This window comes from Puma concolor, chromosome B1, assembly GCF_028749965.1.
Source record: "Puma concolor isolate L17-30 chromosome B1, mPumCon1.1.hap2, whole genome shotgun sequence".
Classification (NCBI taxonomy): domain Eukaryota; kingdom Metazoa; phylum Chordata; class Mammalia; order Carnivora; family Felidae; genus Puma; species Puma concolor.
Window position 1 is genome coordinate 7,898,028 of NC_141670.1, and position 19,350 is coordinate 7,917,377.

At 42.9% G+C, this 19,350-nt stretch overlaps 1 protein-coding gene across 1 annotated transcript; it reads left to right on the plus strand.

Annotated features, from left to right (window-relative positions):
- Positions 1-5,641: 5,641 nt before the first annotated feature.
- SPCS3 (signal peptidase complex subunit 3) lies at positions 5,642-18,062 on the plus strand. Its single transcript, XM_086703133.1, has 5 exons — positions 5,642-5,919; positions 7,385-7,458; positions 9,803-9,879; positions 13,424-13,539; positions 14,474-18,062. Exons 1-5 carry the CDS (start codon positions 5,777-5,779, stop codon positions 14,604-14,606), a joined length of 543 nt encoding a protein of 180 aa, XP_086559259.1. The 5' UTR covers positions 5,642-5,776; the 3' UTR covers positions 14,607-18,062.
- The last annotated feature ends 1,288 nt before the right edge of the window (positions 18,063-19,350 follow it).

Sequence of the window (19,350 nt, forward strand, 5' to 3'; positions counted from 1 at the left end):
TTTTATGGAGTGCCTACGTGATTCAGGTGTTACGACGGGTAGTTTATACAATGCAAGCAGCAACATGTGTTTAATCCATGGGAAAAGATTGGTGCTACAGGCTGCTCTATGTTCTACAGAATGAGTAGTTGGAATCGTTCAATAATAGGAAATTATTTGAGTTTGAAAATTTTCAGAATTAACATTTGCATTAAGATAGTATTCACCATATGATTATGAGTAACTCATTACAGATGCAAATGAATTGAAAAGAAGTTTCAAACATTTGATAAAGTCCACAGAATAGTTGAGTTAAAAACAATTCTTTTTTAAAAATTTTTTAAATGTTTATTTATTTTTGAGAGAGAGAGAGAGAGCAGGGGAGGGGCAGAGAGAGAGGGAGACAGAATCCTAAGCAGGCTCCAGGCTCCCAGCTGTCAGCACAGAGCCTAACACGGGGCTCGAACTCATAAATCGAGAGATCATGACCTGAACAGTAGTCGAACGCTTATCTGACTGAGCCACCCGGGCGTCTAACACAACTCATCAAAAAAAATTTTTTTTTAATGTTTATTTATTTTGGAGGGGGGAGGGGCAGAGAGAGAGGGAGACAGAATCCTAAGCAGGCTCCAGGCTCCCAGCTGTCAGCACAGAGCCCGACGTAGTGCTCGAACCTACGAACTGTGAGATCATGACCTGAGCCGAAGTCAGACACTTAATCTCCTGAGCCACCCAGGCGCCCCCAGAACAACTCACTTTTTACCTGTAGGATTATTTTTTAGGTTTGTAATTATCCTTCTATAAAATTTTTGAGATGTGATTCATTTGCCTCACAGAATCGTGGATATTTTGTTTTAAAACAGAAAATAAAAACAGGCATTTAATATCAGCCCTCTGTCTCACCACATCTTCTCCCTCTGGTTTTCTGTTTCCGAGCTCCTTGAGGCTGGGACACGTGCCCCTCCCACCCACCTCCCTATAACCTACAGGGTCAACTCTGCAGGTGTTTAGACAATCCTGACGGCGGTAAGAAAGATTATCAGTGTATGAATACCCCTATGCCCTGGAGGGGGGCATAGTTAATGCAAGGTCCCCAACTGGGATCTGGGACCCAGCTATGGCAGCTTCGCTCCTTAGGCCCCCCTTAGTGGCTTCTCAGCCAGATGTAGCCTCAAATTACAATATCCCCTTTCCACTCTCGTCCCCATCCTAGACAGGATTGAGAGTCTCCATGGTCTCTACCTCTGAGTTCAGCCTGACTATCCAATTTACTACCTGGGAGTCTTGCCCTGAATACCTACGAACATTCTATAGCCTGCACGGACACACCTTGTTCAATTACCACTTACCTGCCCAGTGCCTGAGTTCTACCTCTATTATAAGTTCCCCAACAGGGGGTTCTTCTCTTACAATCAGAATCAAGCCTAATGAGTACATGTAATCTGTCAAGATTACGTGGCCAGAAAACCCAACTTTAGAGAAGAGATTTACCAAGAATTATTTCTGAAAGAATTAAGGTAAATGGTCAAGATAGATCCCCCAATATCTGTCATCTATGTTTTATTCCAGCAACTCTCCCCAAACTGTTAAATAACTGTTACAAGATGTTACACACATAATAATTCTTACTTTAAAAACATTGATTTTAGGCTTATAATTCTAGAAGAATTGTAAGTTCACCTTAAGCTGAAAGGAGGAAGGGGAAATGCAAGGTCAAGTACAGAGAGGGCTCTGTATCCACGTCCGTATCAAAAAGCTCAAGGAAGACAGAAAGTGAAGAAACACAGCTTGTAGCCTGGCTAAAGTTTTGGCTCTTTATCTTGTTCGAGAGAAGGAAGACACGATCTATTCACTGCTTCCTTCTAAGGATCTTTGTGTCAGGAATCACTTGGGATCTTTCCCAGGAAAACTGTCACAAAAATTACCGACTGTTAATTATCTAACTTAGAGTGAAGCATATCTTAAACAAATTAGCAACTTAAATGCAGAAAGACCCCCTAAGAGTTTATGTGTAACTCACATCTCCTATGCTGGTGTTTTCTGCATCACCACTGTCCTGGGAACACCCTTGGGGCACTGGGTTTTGCCTGCCTCTGCGGTAAAATCAGGGTAAATGGCAAGATGGTTTTCTCAGCATTTGTTAACAGATCTGAGGCTGGGTCATAAGTCTTTTGCTTCCCCATGTGCTCTCGAATACCAGTCACTTACGACTGACTCCTGCAATGTGACACATGATTAAGCCACAGAAGCAGAATTTGTGCTTCAAGAATTTCAGTTTTAGTAGTATATTCACATCGCTTGAATGGTACCTCTTACTTCCTTCCACTCGAAAGATTCACAGAAGTGTAAGAGTGCAAAAAATTTAAACATATTCCAGCATTCAGGAGCTAAAATCTAGTACATTCTCTTGAAATTTTTTTTCTTTCAGAATAGACCTTTCAAAGTAAGGATATGAAGAATTCAGATATTTTCTTACTCCTTTTTTGTAAGTTACTAAGATGGAATAATATTGTTGCATGTGGATGTTTAATTTATCAGGGATTCTCAGTAGTTAAGAGTCTGAGGGAAAAAAAGGTAATTTTAGGTATTACTCAGAGTTTTCTAACCTCTGCTATATATTGATTTAAAATTCTTTTCAGCTTACATACATAAATAAGGAGCATGAAAGTAACAGATCCACACAAAGAATATACTTGACTGAGATCATGGCTTTTGCCTGATTGGTTCCCCTTCTAGGGAGGCCAGCTGAGCTGATGAAGACACTGAATGGCTCAATGATTAAGAACAAGTAGTGAAAACATCTTCCCATCCGGTGCTGTGGACACGTGTAAAAGCAGAGGGTTGCGAAAATCAACATTAAGCGGGTAACTCAAGGTCAAGAGCTCAGAGAAACGTGTCCACATGAGTAAACAGAACAGGGCCTGCCACCAGCATTGGGGACAGAGGGGACAGAAGGGAGAAGGCAAGGAATCCAAAGGGCAGGCCGAATAAATGCAAGGTGCAATCCGTCAAAACATGTAGGCAGTTTAGCACCCCGAACTAAGGATGGAGCACGTTAGAAAGGCTTAGGATAAAAATAAAAAAAAAAATAATAATAAATAAATAAATAAAATTATGACTCTTTCCCTTACAGAATAGAATGGGGCTAAGTTTTCTTGGATTTTGGTAGAAATCCTTAAGAACATCCTTCATATGGAAATTTATGAAGCAGGAGATAGTCTTTGTGTTGGGGGTGTCCACGACCCCGTCAGGTTTGCCGACTTGCCGTAAGGACTCACAGGACTTACATAGTCCTACTCACAGCCAAAGACCATATTGCAGTAAAAGGATCACGCAGTAGAGACAAAAAAGGGAAAACGTGCATGGGGAGAAGTCCTCTTCCAGAGGAGTCACAGAGGATGTGCTTAACTCCTCCAGTAATGGGTTGGGACAGCACAGGCGAAATGTTGTCAACTAGGGAAGCATTAGACTCAGTGCCCAGGGTTTTCGCGTGGGGATGGTCATCTAGGCACCCTCTGCCCGGCATGTCCCAAAATTCCAGACTCCCCCAAATAAAGCAGGTGTTTGGCATCACCACATTGTTTCAACAGTTTATGTGCAGTGAGTCACTTATAATTTAGGGGAAGTTTTACATCAGTGCGGAGAATTGTTTGCCCGCCAATTTCCTCGATGCCAGCCCGGGGCCAAGCCCGCAGGCGGTACTTCTAAGGAGAGATGGCTCAGACCTGTTGTATTGACCCTTCCCATAACCATTCCCCACTTTTATTTCCATTCCAGATGTGGCTGGCTTTGTTTGCCAATGGTTATCTAGAAACCTGTCTGTGATAAAGGTGACTCAAATGAGTTAAAGAACCTTACCTTGCATGGTCTGAATTTTCAGCTCGTACTCTAGAGTCTCAAGGGTCTGAATATATTATAACAGGGTAATTCCCCAAAGCCGACCTTGAGGTGGACTGCTCAGCTGGGACTAGCACACCCTGGGAGGTGTGTGGGTTCTCCAGTGACCAGATGTACACCCTGGCATGTAAGAGACATAGTTTCAACAGTGCATTTCTGAGTGAAGTCAGAGGGGGCCAGAAAGAGAGAAAAGTTGATGAGGTTCTTCAACTAAGAAAATGCCACAGGCTTCACCAGCAGCCTCTCACTTTCCTGAAAGTGTAGTGTCTCTGGGACATGAGCAGAGAAGTTGGATATTAATTGCATAGACTATTCAATGACACCCAGCAAATTTGGATGTCTTTGACTGCCTAGGGAACATGGAAGGGCTTTTGGATCTTCATTTTCCTTGGGAGGGTGGGGTATGGATCCTCAGAAACCAACGTTCTGTGGTGTAATTTCCTTTTTTTTTTTATTTATTTATTTATTTTGAGGGGGAGAGAGAGAGAGTGCATGTGAGTGTGCATGGGAGGGGCTGAGAGAGAGGAAGAGAGAGAGAATCTCAAACAGTCTCGGACTATCAGTACTGAACCCCACGAGGGACTCGAACTCACCAACCATGAGATCATGATCTGAGCTGAAATCAAGAGTCAGACGCTGAAAGGTCTGAGCTCCCCAGGCGCCCCTGGTATAATTTCTGATAGCCCCTCAAGGATACTCAAGAAACTAGTCTGATATGTGAAGAGGAGCAGGCTGCTGTCAACAAATGAGCTAACGTGTCATGCAGGGATATAGTCCAGTGCACACAGGCAGACCAAACACAGTGGACTGAATGGCCAGATTCAAAAAGCAAGTGTGAGACAGGAGGGCCTGGGAATGAAGATCTGGAGTGCAGAGCCAAGACTCGGGGCCCTTACATATCCATGGCTTGCTAATTTAAAATATTTACACATTGAGGGGCGCCTGGGTGGCTCAGTCGCGTCAGACTTTGGCTCAGGTCATGATCCCGCAGTTCGTGGGTTCGGGCCCCACATCTGGCTCTGTGCTGACAGCTAGGAGCCTGGAGACTCCTTCAGATTCTGTATCTATCTCCTCTGCTCCTCCCCCGCTCGTGCTCTGTCTCTGTCTCTCTCTCTTTCTCCTCTCTCAAAAATAAATTAAAAAGCAAAATAAAATATTTATACATTGTGCTGTATGGCAATCCCACAGTAATTATCTCCTTTGATCTTAAGAACCCCGTGAGGTTATTCTTTTAGTTATGGGAAATGTCACGTTAAAATGCAAATATTTAAAATTGGTAGCAGCAGCTCTTAACCGTCAGAAATAGCTTTAGCTGCAGTTGTAAGGCAAAGCATTACTGGGAACTGGACTGAGGTTTGACGTGGAAAGTAAAGTAAAGGCACACTGCTTTGGGGAACCGGGCGGCCACTCTTTCTGTCCCATACCCTCCAAAAAACTGTTGTAACTTTGACCCGATGTGACAAAGGGTAAGAGTTTTGTAAAGTGCTGCTTCCAACGCGCAGCCTCAGAACACACTCCAACCGAACTTGTTCTGCTGCTGGTTTCAAGCGCAAATTAATGAAATACGGCACTCTGACCACCTCATCGATGGACCGGGAAAGAAGGGTGGGCGAGCCTAGCGGCCAAAGGAGAGGAAGCCAGGACAAGGGGCGGGTCTTCCGTGGCGAAACCCTTGCTCGTCGCTGATTGGTGGAGGCGATAGGCCGCGAGGGTGGGTGTGTCCCGGGAGGCGGGCGCGCGCGCGCCCGCGTCGGAGGACCGGAAAGGAGGCGGGGCCGCGGCGGCGCGCGCTCCCGGAACGCGCGCGGGCGCAGGCGGCGCGGATCGCAGGGAGCCGGTCCGCGGCCGGAACGGGGTCCCCCGTGTGCGTGTGGAACGGGGCTCGGGGCAGACGGTCGCGATGAACACGGTGCTGTCGCGGGCGAACTCGCTGTTCGCCTTCTCCCTGAGCGTGATGGCGGCGCTCACCTTCGGCTGCTTCATCACCACCGCCTTCAAAGACCGGAGCGTCCCGGTGCGGCTGCACGTCTCGCGGATCATGCTGTGAGTGCGGCCGAGGCCCGGCCGGCGGGGCGGGGCGCCTGGACCGGGCCGGGGTGGGCGTCGAGGCCGGGCCGCCGCGCCGGGGGCGGGGGGGCGCTGCGGGGCAGGGCGTCCTCGCCGCCCCGGGGCCGCCCCCACCCTCCCCGCTGCCGAGCGGCCGTCGCCGCCGAGGGCGGACGCCCGGGTGGACGTCGCGGGCTTCCCGGCTTCCCGTCGAGCTCCCACCCCTCCGCCGCAAATTCCCGGGCTTGCTCTTAAATTTTAATTTTGAGTGTTACTCAGGCCAGTGCCTCTGCTTCCTTCCTGTTCCTCACTTCCCCCCGCCCACGCCTGGCCAATGAGGGAGCAACACACCAGCAGAGCGGCGGCGCCGCCGCCGGCCGCGCGCAGCCCGCCCGGTGCGCCGCCCGCTCGCCGGGGCTCCGGTGCGGTCCGCCCCGCCGCTGGTGAGCGCGCGGGGCCGGCCCGCCGTCCCCCCGCCGCTTTTGTCCTTCCTGCCTCTGCCGGCGGCGCACGCCTGCTGCCGCTTTGAAGTTGGCAGGAGGGGTCGGGATGCGCCGAGCGCGGTCGCGGTGCCAGCTCCCCGATGCGGCGCGGTGGAGATGGTCTAAGTCCGCCGCGTGAATAAATCGGCGAAAATGCCAAAAATGGGATTCCAGAATGACGTTGTCATTTCGTGAATGCTTTTGGGTTTTTTTCCTTCATAATGTTGGTTCTCTGGCACTTTTTTCTTGGGTACGTTGCTTTTTCCCCTCCTGGTTCTCACCTCTTCTCTGTTCCATCTTGCATCAAGTTCACTCTCGTTCTTCAACGTCAGTTTCCTTGATTTCTTTGTCGGAGTGGCAGGCAAGCCAGTCCTCTAATCGCCGACTCCACCCCCCGCCACCACCCCCTTTTTTTTTCTCTATTGCAGTTTATTAGATACTGTGTTTTAGATTCAAATAGACACAGGAACTGTTAGCTGGTGTTAATCTTGAGCAAGTTTCGTACCGTCCTGGACCTTAATTTCCTTTTGTCTAGAATGGAAATAATACCCAACTTGTAGGCTTGTTGCGCGAGGATTGAGATCGTAAAGAAAATACATTCTTCACCTGGCCCAGACACATAATAAGCACTCAATAAACAACAGTGGTTATCACTTTATCTTAGCTTCTTCCACACCACCTGTAGTCATCTGGAACCTTCTACCCATGCTATCAAAGTGCTTTACAGCAAGTGTTTACATTTTGAGCAGTTTTTACACCCCGCTAGGGATTCTTTGTTAAGGTATATGAATATAGCGAAAGACCTCATTTTGCATCAGATTAACATTTTTATCCTGTTTTCACACTTACAGGTTTTTCTGATTTTTACTTGTTTCTCTCTGGGATTGCTGTTCCACCTGTGCGTCCAGCTTTATGGAATTATGTGAATTGTATGTGCTGTTGTATTTCAAGGATGATAATACTTTTGTCTTTATTTTTAGAAAAAATGTAGAAGACTTCACTGGACCTAGAGAAAGAAGTGATCTGGGATTCATTACATTTGATATAACGGCTGATATCCTTTAAGAAAATGTTTTATTGCTTTCTCTATAGTTGTATAATGATACACATGTTGCTTAGTGATTTTTGACTATCTCCTGAATTAGCCATACTTTAGTTTCTTTTTTTAAAAATATAATTTATTCTCAAACTGGCTCCCATACACCACCCAGTGCTCATCCCAACAAGTGCCCTCCTCAATGCCCATCACCCATTGTCCCCTCTCCCCCACCCCCCATCAACCTTCAGTTTGTTCTCTGTATTTAAGAGTCTCTAATGGTTTGCCTCCCTCCCTCTCTGTAACTTTTTTTCCCCCCTTCCCTTCCCCCATGGTCTTTTCCTGTTAAGTTTCTCAAGATAAACATCTGCACCCTTTAGTTTCCATACCTATGTTTCTATTAGTAAGAGTTTTCATACCTTTTCGTTCACACTTTGAAAAAAATTATTTTTGGATTCTTCAGTTATCATTTTATGAACCTACGTTAAATTGTTTACAGAAACATTAACTAGATTGAAAGCTGTAAGAGAGTTTGAATCTATTTCAGAAAGAAAAAACCAGGTTGTTTGGATTACAGAAAGAAAGATGTTACCAGTGCTCAGCCTATGTAGATGGAATCTTTCGCGTACAATCCCAAGTATAGATCCATATTTTACGATAGCAGATATACGTAGATGGAATATTTTATGTACAGTCCCAAGTAAAATATCCATATTTTACAGTAGCAGAGAGAAACCTAGGTTAAAAAAGTGAATTGGCATCTCTTAAGGTTTAGAAGATCATTATCAGAATGGTCATTGGTAAACTGTATGAGCATTTTGCCATTATCATTTTTTTATAAGTACTTTTATCATAGGAGTCAGAAAAACCTTAATATTTAAAGGAGTTAATTTAAAATGAGGATGATTTAATATTTTCTCTTTATCTTGAGTTTCTACCTTTGGAAACTGTTCATTTTGGCCAATCCAATCTTCTAGGGTCTTGGTAGCATTGTTCCCTGCCCCTTCCAGTGCAGTCACCTGGCTCTTTAAGACCTCAGTATTAAAATTGGTTCTGGTGATGGCACTGTCTGAACTTGGGTAAAGCACCTGTCTGTCGAAGCAGATAACATTCCCGGAGAGTTTACCTGATACGGCTCTTTACTGCCATGGAATTACTTTAACTGGACTTTTTAGAAATAAAATGTTGAGTTTAGAAAGAGACTAAGAATTCGCTCTCTAGACACTTTTTCAGGAAATAGAGTGCACCGTGACAACAGTCCCATGGTAAACTTTGTATGTCTGCTTTTGAGTCTTCACGTCATTTTAAAACTAGTAAGGAGCTTGGATCTCTTGTGAAAGTAGTAGCTTTGTGTACCTGGAGAATTACAGTGAAATTTCCTGATCTCTCAACAACTGTACATACTCAGTCTCATTTGTAGTTAAGTCAGTTTCTCTTAATGCTGCTGCTAAACTTGAAATTGTGCCCTTTCTTCTAAAGAGCTATCCCAGACTTCTCCATTCTTCAGTAGTGTGATTCTTAGCGGATACACATGTCTAAACGTGGAATGAAATAGATGTGTTGCTGTCGGTATGAAAATGCACATAATGAAAAGACTTCACCATTTACATATAATACTTAATAAAAATGCAAACATTAACTCCGTTCATTTCCCAGTGACACAGCTCTTGTGTTGAATCCTCATTAATTTTTTTTCCTTCACTCTGATAGGCTGATGAAATCAAATTGGTATTCAACTGCATGTTCTTACCAAGCACTTCATGGATTGAGACATTTTGATCTCTGCTGGCATGTGTCCAAAAGCAACGTGGACAATTTATTATACTTCGTGTAATTAACATGAGCTAGTTCATGTTTGCTTATCAGTAAATTTAAATGGCGAGGCTGGTTATCCTTTAGAACATCCATGGAATCGAAAGTGCTTGAAGGATTAAATCCTCTTTCTTTTAGACTTAGTCGATGTCACAGAAAGCTAAATTTTGTATTGCTCTGTTATTATTAACCAAAGAATCTCAGCTAGTAATGCCTAGAGGTATGAGGTGATAATGCTAATAATCTTGCTGATATATTTTTCTTTGAAATGAGCTAGATTTTATGGTATATATATATATATATGTATGTATATATATATGTACGTATATATATATATGTATGTGTATATATATATGTATGTGTATATATATATATGTATGTATATATATATATATCATGTACTTTTACTAAATTAGTGTCTCACTATGTTTCTGGCCCACCTCTCCTTTTTTTCTATTTTAGTATTAGTATTGTTGTGGATAATTATGAACAAGAGTGGTTTAAAAGTGGTATGCTGCCTCATGATTTATATATTCCTTAATTTATTTACATCTAGAGAACATATTTGATTGGAATGTTAAGCAATTGTTTCTTTATTTATCAGCAGAATATTCAACAAAAAATAATGTAAGTATATATATATATATACACACATGTCTAAGTTTTAATAGGTCTTTAAAACCTCATTAGTTAATAGATCATTAAAACCTCATTTTATTTATTTATTAATTTATTTTAAATGTTTATTTATTTTGAGAGAGAGAGTGTGTGTGCTCGTGAGCACATGGGAGAGGGGCAGAGAGGAGAGAGAGAATCCCTAGAATCCTGTGAAAAGGGAGATCATGACCTGAGCTGAAATCAAGAGTGGGACGCCCAACTGACTGAGCCACCCAGGTGCTCCAAGAATATAAATTTTATATATTCATAGTATCTGACCTGAGGAGTTTGGTAAAAATCACAGGCCTCCGGAGAGGTGATTCTACTAAGAAAACATCTCCTTTGGTAGCCTCTGTCTTTTTTCTGCTTCTGTAGCTCTCTAGTATTGTCCCCTGATTGGGGTGCAGACGGGGCAATCCATAAGAAAAACCGTTCAGAGCTATTTTTTCCTCTCTTACGGATCTAGGAAGAGTTGTCAGTTTTTCAGTTCATTAGCTTTTTACTGGCTGTTAGGATGGAGTGGCCACTTCCAAGCTCCTCACGCGCCATACTGGAAAGAAGTTGATCTGTATGTTTTTCTGTTTAAAATAAAAGGGAAAGAAGCTTTACTAATACTTGCAATACGGGCTGACGTTAATATTCACACTCAGTCCCTAAGTCAGGTGATTACATGGCTCCTACAACATGCAGCGTCCCTGGAGGAAGAGGAGGAATTCAGCGGGCAGGAGGTTGACCACACTGCCTGCATTTCTTCATTCATTCATTTTCAGCATTTTGTAAGGTTGTGCAGTATAATCCAATTAAGTGGGTGATATTACCTATTTCTTTTAAGTTTACTTTTATTTTGAGAGAGAGCGTGCAGGGGAGGAGCAGAAAGAGGGAGGGAGGGAGAAAGAGAGAGAGAGAGACTGAGAGACTCCCAAGCAAGCTCCATGCTATCAGTACAGAGCCCAACATGGGGCTTGAGCCCACGAACCGTGAGATCATGACCTGAGCCAAGATCAAGAGTTGGCCACTTAACCCACTGAGCCGCCAAGGTGCCTCTGATGTTACCTATTTTTAAATAAACGAATCCTCACAAAATGGAAAAAATGGTTGAAAAGATTCCTGCAAAGGAATCACAGGTTGAAAATGCGAATGGTTCAACCACATGTAAGCAACAGGAAAGGGGCAGAGCTGGTGGGTTTCTTTCTCTTTGGAGCTGCTTAGCCACAGTGGATTAAAAAAAGAGAGAGCTGAGATCTAATAAAAAAGTTGGCTGAGAAAATTCAACATTGGTCAGGAATACTATTTGAAATGCAAATTTGCCTTGACTATCAGTGATGATATCGTCCGAAAGTAGTAACGTGTACTGTGCACGTCATTTGTAAATAAAAATGCATCTTTTGGGGTTTGTGCTCAAAATAATTTGTGATCGAAAATCTTTGGAGACCATTTCCAATGATAAGGTCAGAAAGGATGTTGCCGAATGCTGGGTGTACGAGGAAATGGGGGTGAGGCATTGCTGCTCGGGTGTCGCACTCTTCAGGCCAAAGTTTTCTTTCCGCAGCTTTGACTGGAGAAAGGTATGTGAATCAGCAAACTCTGTGAGCTGTGTTTACAGCTCTCACTACCCATGGATGGAATTAAAAACTGTAAAGGTGACAAATGTTTGAATCATGTCAGATTAGTTTAAAATCCATCTAAATATTTCTATTTTTCTTCTCATGTGAACTATTTTGATAGTCTTACCAAGCCGTATCTCTCCAGTTAACATTTGTCTGCTGGGAAATATTTTCCTTTGCTTTGGAGTTGTATGGGATTCACCAATTATTTACTTAAAAGTAGTCTTTCTAATCATAAACTAGACTTTATCAGAAGTTTTGTAATGAAAAGCTACTAAACTATTAGGTTAAAACACTACTAAAATTGTTAATTTGTAGATTGAAACTTACCGGTCCATTTTGATTTAGAGCTTTTTTTGCAGATAAGAGTAAGGGTTGAGATATTTGTATGGAATGTCACTAAAACAGAAATCCCCTGAAAGTGTCAAGTGAATGATTGTGATAAATGAATTAAAGTACAAAAGTGAAATCCATGGAATTAAAATGTGCTTCTTTGTTATTTCACCTAAGTCACTCTCGTGTTTCTTACCATACAGTCTGGAGGTAATTCGTATTTAGAGATGAGTCTACTTCTGTATGTTATTTGGACTATATTTCCTTTCAAGGGATGAAAAATTAATCAACTTTATCTGTTGATTGGTTTGATTAGTTAACTGCAATTTTTAGTATTTCAATTCATTTTACATTTATTTTGAGCATACCTTTTATACCACAAAATTTGTTAGGCACTTGGATTATTGGGTTGGAGGAGTTTTGGTCCTTGTCCTTGAGAATCAACAAAATGTTAGAAGGGTCATTTAGAAAAACTTACTCTGAAGGTAAGAGTAATGACTGTATACACACATACTATTCTACAGGTCTCAACAGATTATCCAAATTTCTGTGTCACCTTGGCGACAGGTGTACCTAAATCATATTCATAATTCTGGTTTACCCCAGTGTGACTAGTAAGTTAATACAACTTGGAACTTTGACACATCATTGCTTTGGTGAATGGATAAATGTATAGAAGATGTCATTTCACTTCGGCATATCTTTGTATGTTCTTCAGTCTCGATGTTTCTGTTTAATCTTCGCGGTTTTATGGTGAAGATTTGAAACCTCTTAGAAATTACTTCCACATTCCTTTTTAGTGAGCACAGTCCCCACATGCTAGCAGTTGGCCTCCCAGGCTAATAATGCATAATAGCTTTATAAGAACAGATGTCTTGGGATTTAGTAGTGATCACAAATGTGTTTTGTCTTCATTTTATGCCCCTCATTTTCCAAACAGAACTTGCTTTTGATATGTCAAAATAGCGGTTTCAAAGAATTGGCTTCTAGAATGTTGCCATAAATGAAACAATGATGTGCCTATGGTTAATTTAAGGGAAAAATATTTAGAAGGCTTCATTTCTTTAGTGATTCTTCGATAATTTAAAGACCTTGGAGATACGTAAATACTCATGATCTAATCTGGCTGCAGTGACCCCTGTTAACGGTGTGACGGACCAGGAATAGTTGCCTCAGTTTCCCTGACACTATGCAGAGTCCACACTGAGCTGGGCAGGAGAGGTGATTTACGAGAATGCTTTCCTTCCAGGGATTCTAATAATCCCTTCTGTGTCTCCAAGGGCCTCTCTCTGGAGAGCGAGTAGGTCTACACCCTCGGAGTAAGCTGTGGGGGCCCTAAATGACAGTTGCCTTAGCAAAAGCAGTGATTTCCTGGGAGATCATCTTTTGTCCCAGCAAAGCTCGACTTCTTATGTGTATCCTCTTGTTATTGTTTTGTGTGCTTTAAGATTTTAGCAATTCCCTCAAAAGTTGCATTATTAATATAAATTAAACTATTTGCTTAGCACTGCTTTGAATTTGAAGTGACAGAGATGAATTTCTGATGAGCTGTCTAATTCATTTTCATTTTAATGTAGGCTCTCAACCAAGTAGTCCTTTGGGACAAGATTGTTCTGCGAGGTGATAATCCAAAGCTGCTGTTGAAAGATATGAAAACAAAATATTTTTTCTTTGACGATGGAAATGGCCTCAAGTGAGCAATTCTTTGTCCTTCTTTACTTGTAATTATGTGGGGGAGAGAACGATGTATTTTTTATTTTAAAGAAAAAGATTAGAGGGTACAAAGAGGACAGTTGAGAAAGAAGAAACGTATACGGATCCAAACCAGAGGATTGGGTAGAAATACTGTCATAGTAACTGGGGTTTAGGAAAAGCACACAGTTTCTTGCAGTATGTGAACCCCAGTCACGCTCAGAAAGCCCTCAGATGCTTCTAGTCCCAAGTGCGCAGGGGGTCTGGGCTGTCCCACCTGCGGTAGGACTGTGGTTGGCAGGGGGCTCCTTAGGGAACATGGGGAGGGAAGTTCTCGGGGACGCTTAAGGGAGAAATAGTGCATTCATCCAGGAGGTGACACTGAGGGCTCTTGCTGTGCTTCTCTGAACTCCCCTGAACCTCAGTTTCCTTTCACACCCAGTGAAGGAATTAGAATGGCTGGTCTTTTGGGGTCATTTTTAGCTCTTAAGCTCTGCGACTAAACATTGGAAAGGATTTTAGGGGAGAGCTGTTTTAACCAAAGCTCTGGTTTTGCAGACGAAAAATTGCCAGCCGTGAGAAATTGTGATGTGTTCACAATCTAGATAAGGATAGAATTAGATTGCAAATCATTGCCTGCTGGCATCTAGCTCAAATCTCTTTATATTCTCTGTGTTTTACTCATTTAAGCTTTTTGGCTGGTGGTTCTAATAACTGTAACTGAGTGAATTTAGGTAGGTCATCATGGGATGCCTGCAGATAGAATGCGGGTCCCTGGGATTTCAGAAGACGAGAAAACTTCTGTTGATAGATGAGGGTTCCAGTTACAAATAGCTAGTTCTATAGTATTTGAGCCTCAGTGCTTGAATTAAAATGTTTTCTTTGAACTAAAAATGTTTCTGCTGACATCCGTTTATTATTATATCTTTTTATAGGGGAAACAGGAATGTCACTTTAACCCTGTCTTGGAACGTTGTACCAAATGCTGGAATTCTACCTCTTGTGACAGGATCAGGTCATGTATCTGTCCCATTTCCAGATACATATGAAATAACGAAGAGTTATTAAATTATTCTGAATTTGAAGCAACATATTTTTATACTTAATCATATCTCATTTTTCTCTTCCCTTGTATCTTCATTTGTTTTTTGGTTGTTACTTTTTTTGGGGGGGGCATAAGACTAACATCAAAAGGCATATTTGAAAGGTTAATGTGCTATTTAGACTCAATTTTACAAACAAAACACACACAAAAGAAGGCCACCAGAGTGGAGTATTATAAAAATAAGACAACTACATAATAAAGATTTGTAACAAATTTATCTTGGAGATATTCCCTGTATGTCCATGATTCTTTATGGAATAGAAAGTGAGCATGAAGAGTTATTAAAACTTTTAGGCGCCTGTGGAGTTATGAGAATGCCTTGCATTCATGCAGGTTCACATCGGATGTGATTCAGAAGCAGACATTGTCTTTGAGGGTGTGTCTCATTACTGGAAGCATTAAGATGGTTATTTGTGAGACACTGGTTTATAAAACAGCCAAGAGGGACAGGATTTTGTTCCATTTGTCTTAGGAATGCCCCATGATGCTTGGTTTTCTTACAGGTGACGAGCAACCTTCTCCACTTAAAGACTAAATACCTCTTTATAAGCTGGAAATCATTCTAACTCACTTTAAAGTCTCTTAAGTCAACCAAATATGTGTGTCTCAGTGCTTTCTCTAAAATTGTTCCTTTGTATTATATCTTTGTGTGAATTTTTAGCATTGCCATTGAAAGTTGAGAACGTTTGCATGGTTTACCTTCTGAGTTAAGTTTATTTTCGTGAGCATGCCTCGTGCCACTGAGTGGTAATTATTTAAAATTTTTTGTAGGTCCCCATTTTAATAATTATTGCGGTAATAATAATCAGTATTTGTTGGTGTGCTTTTCCACTTAGAAGCACTCTCATATGTTTTACTATGTGTTCTCCTCGATAATCTAATGAGGTAAGTAGTTCGAATGTGAAGTCTTTGCAGATGAAGAAACTGACACCCGGAAGTTTATTGAATTGCTTTGCGGTTACCTAGCAAGGAAGGGAGTTAAAAGTTCCCTCAGATTAATTCTCTAAGCCTGTCCTTTCTCCTGTAGCTCTGATTACCGGCTAATCAGAATTCACTTACAATTTTCATTATGTTTTCTGTGACCCTGGACCCTCTTTCGGCCTCTCCTTAAAGCGGTTTCCCATCCTGTATGGAAGTGACTAATGTTCAGGCTGCCAACAACTTCTACAGAGAGGATCTCTCGTTTCATTCTCTGCATAAATTAATTTTACTTTGTGAAAAGAAGAATCCAAATGTATATAGAAATAATTTAAATGCAGAATAATACACGGTTGAATATATGACCATATTTAACATGATTTTTTCTTACTGTGAACAAATAAATGTCCTCAAGGAATCAAGTACAAATCAATTACCCTTAAAAGCAAGACCAGACACTGTAGTTACACTCTCAGCAGTAACCAAAAAGGGCTAGTGTTTTCTAAGAATAGGTTTCAGCTAACAGTTGTTGCATTTACCTCCTATGAAACACCTCCCCGTTTCCTTACATTGGTTTTAGCGGTCACTGTGTGTGATCCCGTGGTTTGTGTCAAAGGTTGCAGGTGTCTGATCACCAATACCAGAGTGGGTGTGGCCCCCAGCTTCTTCATTCAGCTGTTCAGGGTCTCGGTTTCTTTATCTGTAAGACGGAGTTGGAGAGTCCTTAACTTAAACAGTGGTTCTTTTATAACCACAGGAGTCTGAAATGCGTTTTATCTGTTCAGCAGAGACTGAACAGAAAAGCCCTTTAGTAATGTGACGACAAGAAGGCGACCAGAAGACCAACACACAACTGTTCCTCCTCATTTGACTTTATTTCTGTTAGATTTTATACCCAGAAAATTTAACTTTCTATAGTTTGTACAGATATTACACGTGGAAGCGTAGTATCCGTAGGTGTCTCGGCTGAACCTCAGGGTGCATCCGTGAAGGCGGGCACCACAATAAGCCTGCGGTTCCAACCAGGTGCAGGCGCCCGTGTGGTGGTTCCCTACACCTCTGTGATGGCGCATGTGTTAGGTTGCCGGAGATGAATGTTGAAGTTCACTTGAGTTGAAGTTTATTTGACCGTTCGCCTGCTTCTTTGGAGTTGGGTGAGGAAGAGGAGCAGAAAGATCCCAGTAGCACAATGGTTAGGTTTTGGTTTTTACTGAACTTCGGGCAACTGCTCAGGACAAGAATGCTCCAACGTGGGAATAAGAAACCTCTGTCTCAGGAACTCATTTTTGGGTCGCACGGCTTTGTTGGTTGACCGTGATTCTTCATGAAAACAGATGGCCTTGTGTTCAGTTTGATCAGCATATCATCTACCTTAGTGTCTGTGTTTTCAAGAAGTCTTACGAAGTCCAAGGCTTCAGATTGAACAGAAACCTAAGTGTTAGAAATGTCTGAGTCCAGAGAGGATCTTGGGAAAGGAGAACGATTGCAAGAAACGTACCTAAAAGAATTTCTGGTTAGAAGCCAAGTAATTTGCAGTTCGCTCACATCGTCCTTTTCTGTAGCAGGTTAGCCTGGAGAAGCTCTGTCAGTGCTTTTTTATTTCCCCAGTTGATTACATTTGGTTTCTTGATGCTTAAAGGAAAATAACAGAAAACTGACACTTCAGAAATTCCTAAGGGTGTAATGGGAAAGTGGGTGACTGTAAATTTCCTATTTTGGAATTGTTTTACAGTTCTTTGGTGGGTCTGGCCGGCTTAGTAAGTAATAGCACGAAGATGGGTCTTTAAGGTTGTATCAGACATTTTCCCCCCAATATTCTATCTAAAGCTTCGTGATTGAAAGCTTTGGGTCTTTGAGGTATAGGTTACTGGAGGTGCTATTTTATAACATTTTGAATTGACGTGAGATGAGTGTAGGGAGAAAAACCGTAAGCTGTGAACTTTGGTAGTAAAACAACACCTATTTGTTTCAGACACTTTGCTTTTAGTAGAGAGCCCGTGTATGTTCTGTGTGACTGCCAGTGGGTTAAAAGAGGTCTCTTTCAAAAGTTGCACGTTTTGAAGCGATTTAGGAAATTGTTTACAAATTACAGATTCGTAAGAAAAAAATTCATGAAAATACTGGAGATGTGTTTGAGGATTTTCGTAATTGCAATAAACAGCCTTTTTTTCTAATGAAGATGAATTTTGTTTACGAGTAAAGGTGTGCATTTTAAAAGACTTTCAGATACATGCTTTTTATGTCAAGCTGCTGAACTAGAAGAAAATGAAGCCAAGTCGAGTAAACTTAAGTTCTTTCTTATTTTTTTTTTTCTTTTTGTGGGGTGGGTGGTGGGGGGAGGTTATTTACATCTAAAATATCTTCTCCAGACACTGTGTGCTCCTTTCCTAGACTGTAAGCTCTTTGAGGGCAGTCCTGTCGGATTTGTCTTTGTATCTTTCCCCGCGCCTAGCACAGTGCCTTGCACGGAACAGGCGCCTAATAAATACGGATGATGAATGAAGTCCTTTGTCTTTGTGGCCAAACCGCGGGGGCCGCTTTGTTGCCGACACTCTCCCTGCCTGGTGAGTGCCGCCGGCTTCCGTTCTTGAGCTCGCGGTGACGTGGGGTGAGTCTTGTTTCCTTGCAGCCCCGTTAGGCTGCTGAGTGGAGGCCAGGATGCTGCTCCTCCTGCTTCTGTGACCAGTGTTCTCCCAGCCCTCACTTTTGATCGTGAGCGAGCCAAGGGGTAGTGAGTGAAGGAGGAGTGATCTGGAAAGTGCTTTACTCTAGTACGAGAAAACCACAACCTAGACCCGACTCAAAATCTGCAAGATGCGTGCTTAGCTCCTGAAGAAATTGCTGGGAAATGCGGGTGCCTCCGTGTCAAGCTCTGGTTTGCCGAGCCTGCACGGGTTTGGCCCCCAGCCCTCACACGTCTGGCTCACGGGGCTGCACTGAACCTATGCATTTCCAGAAAATTCCACCTTTTACCTATCCTTTATCTACCTCAGAAGAGAGAGGAGTTTCGAAGAAAACAGAACGTTTCCCAGGGAACTCAGCCAAAGCAACTCCCTCAAGGATAGAAAATCAGCTGACTTCAGTGGGGACTTGTGTTTTAAAGCCTAAGCGTATGTTATTTGGGAGGATACGAGAGGTCAGGCCAGCTTTTGGCTTTGTTTTCTTCAAACCTGGGCAACCCCGCATCAGAACTTCAGTGCTTAGATCTGTGTTGTACTCGCCAGGCCATAGGTTAAAGCAAGAGTCCGGGGCTCAGTAAACCGTTGCCTGATTCCTGAGTTCTTCCTGCAGAGAGAAGAGTGCATAGCTTTGGCAGGTGTGCCCTGTTCTACCTGAAGAGACCTGGAGCACAAAGTAGCTTCCCAGCTGGGCCTTCCCCTCCCCCATGAGAGTAGCAACGAGGCATCTCCTTTCTGGAACGTGGGTGCTTCCCGCTCGTCCCGCTGGTGCATCTGTTGAGTGTAGCCGGCAGCAGGCGTCTGGGAGGAGAAAGTAAGCGTGCTGATTGGCAGGGGATCCGTGAGACAAAGCCTCTGCTCTTTTCTTCTAAGGGCCACCACTTCGGCGCCCCTCGCCCCGCTCCCTTGCAGGCTCCGGAGGGCTGTAACCTGCCTGGGAGAGGAGGGGAGTACAAATCTGAAGCGTGGGAGTTGGAGGAGTGGGGAGGAGGAGGGTTCTGAGATGCGAATCCGGAAACAAGGGCATTGGGCGTAGAGGGCACTGCATCCCGTTAGAAGAGCCCCCCACGTTTGTTTGAGAACTTGGGGGCCTGTCCCATTGCTGCAGCCC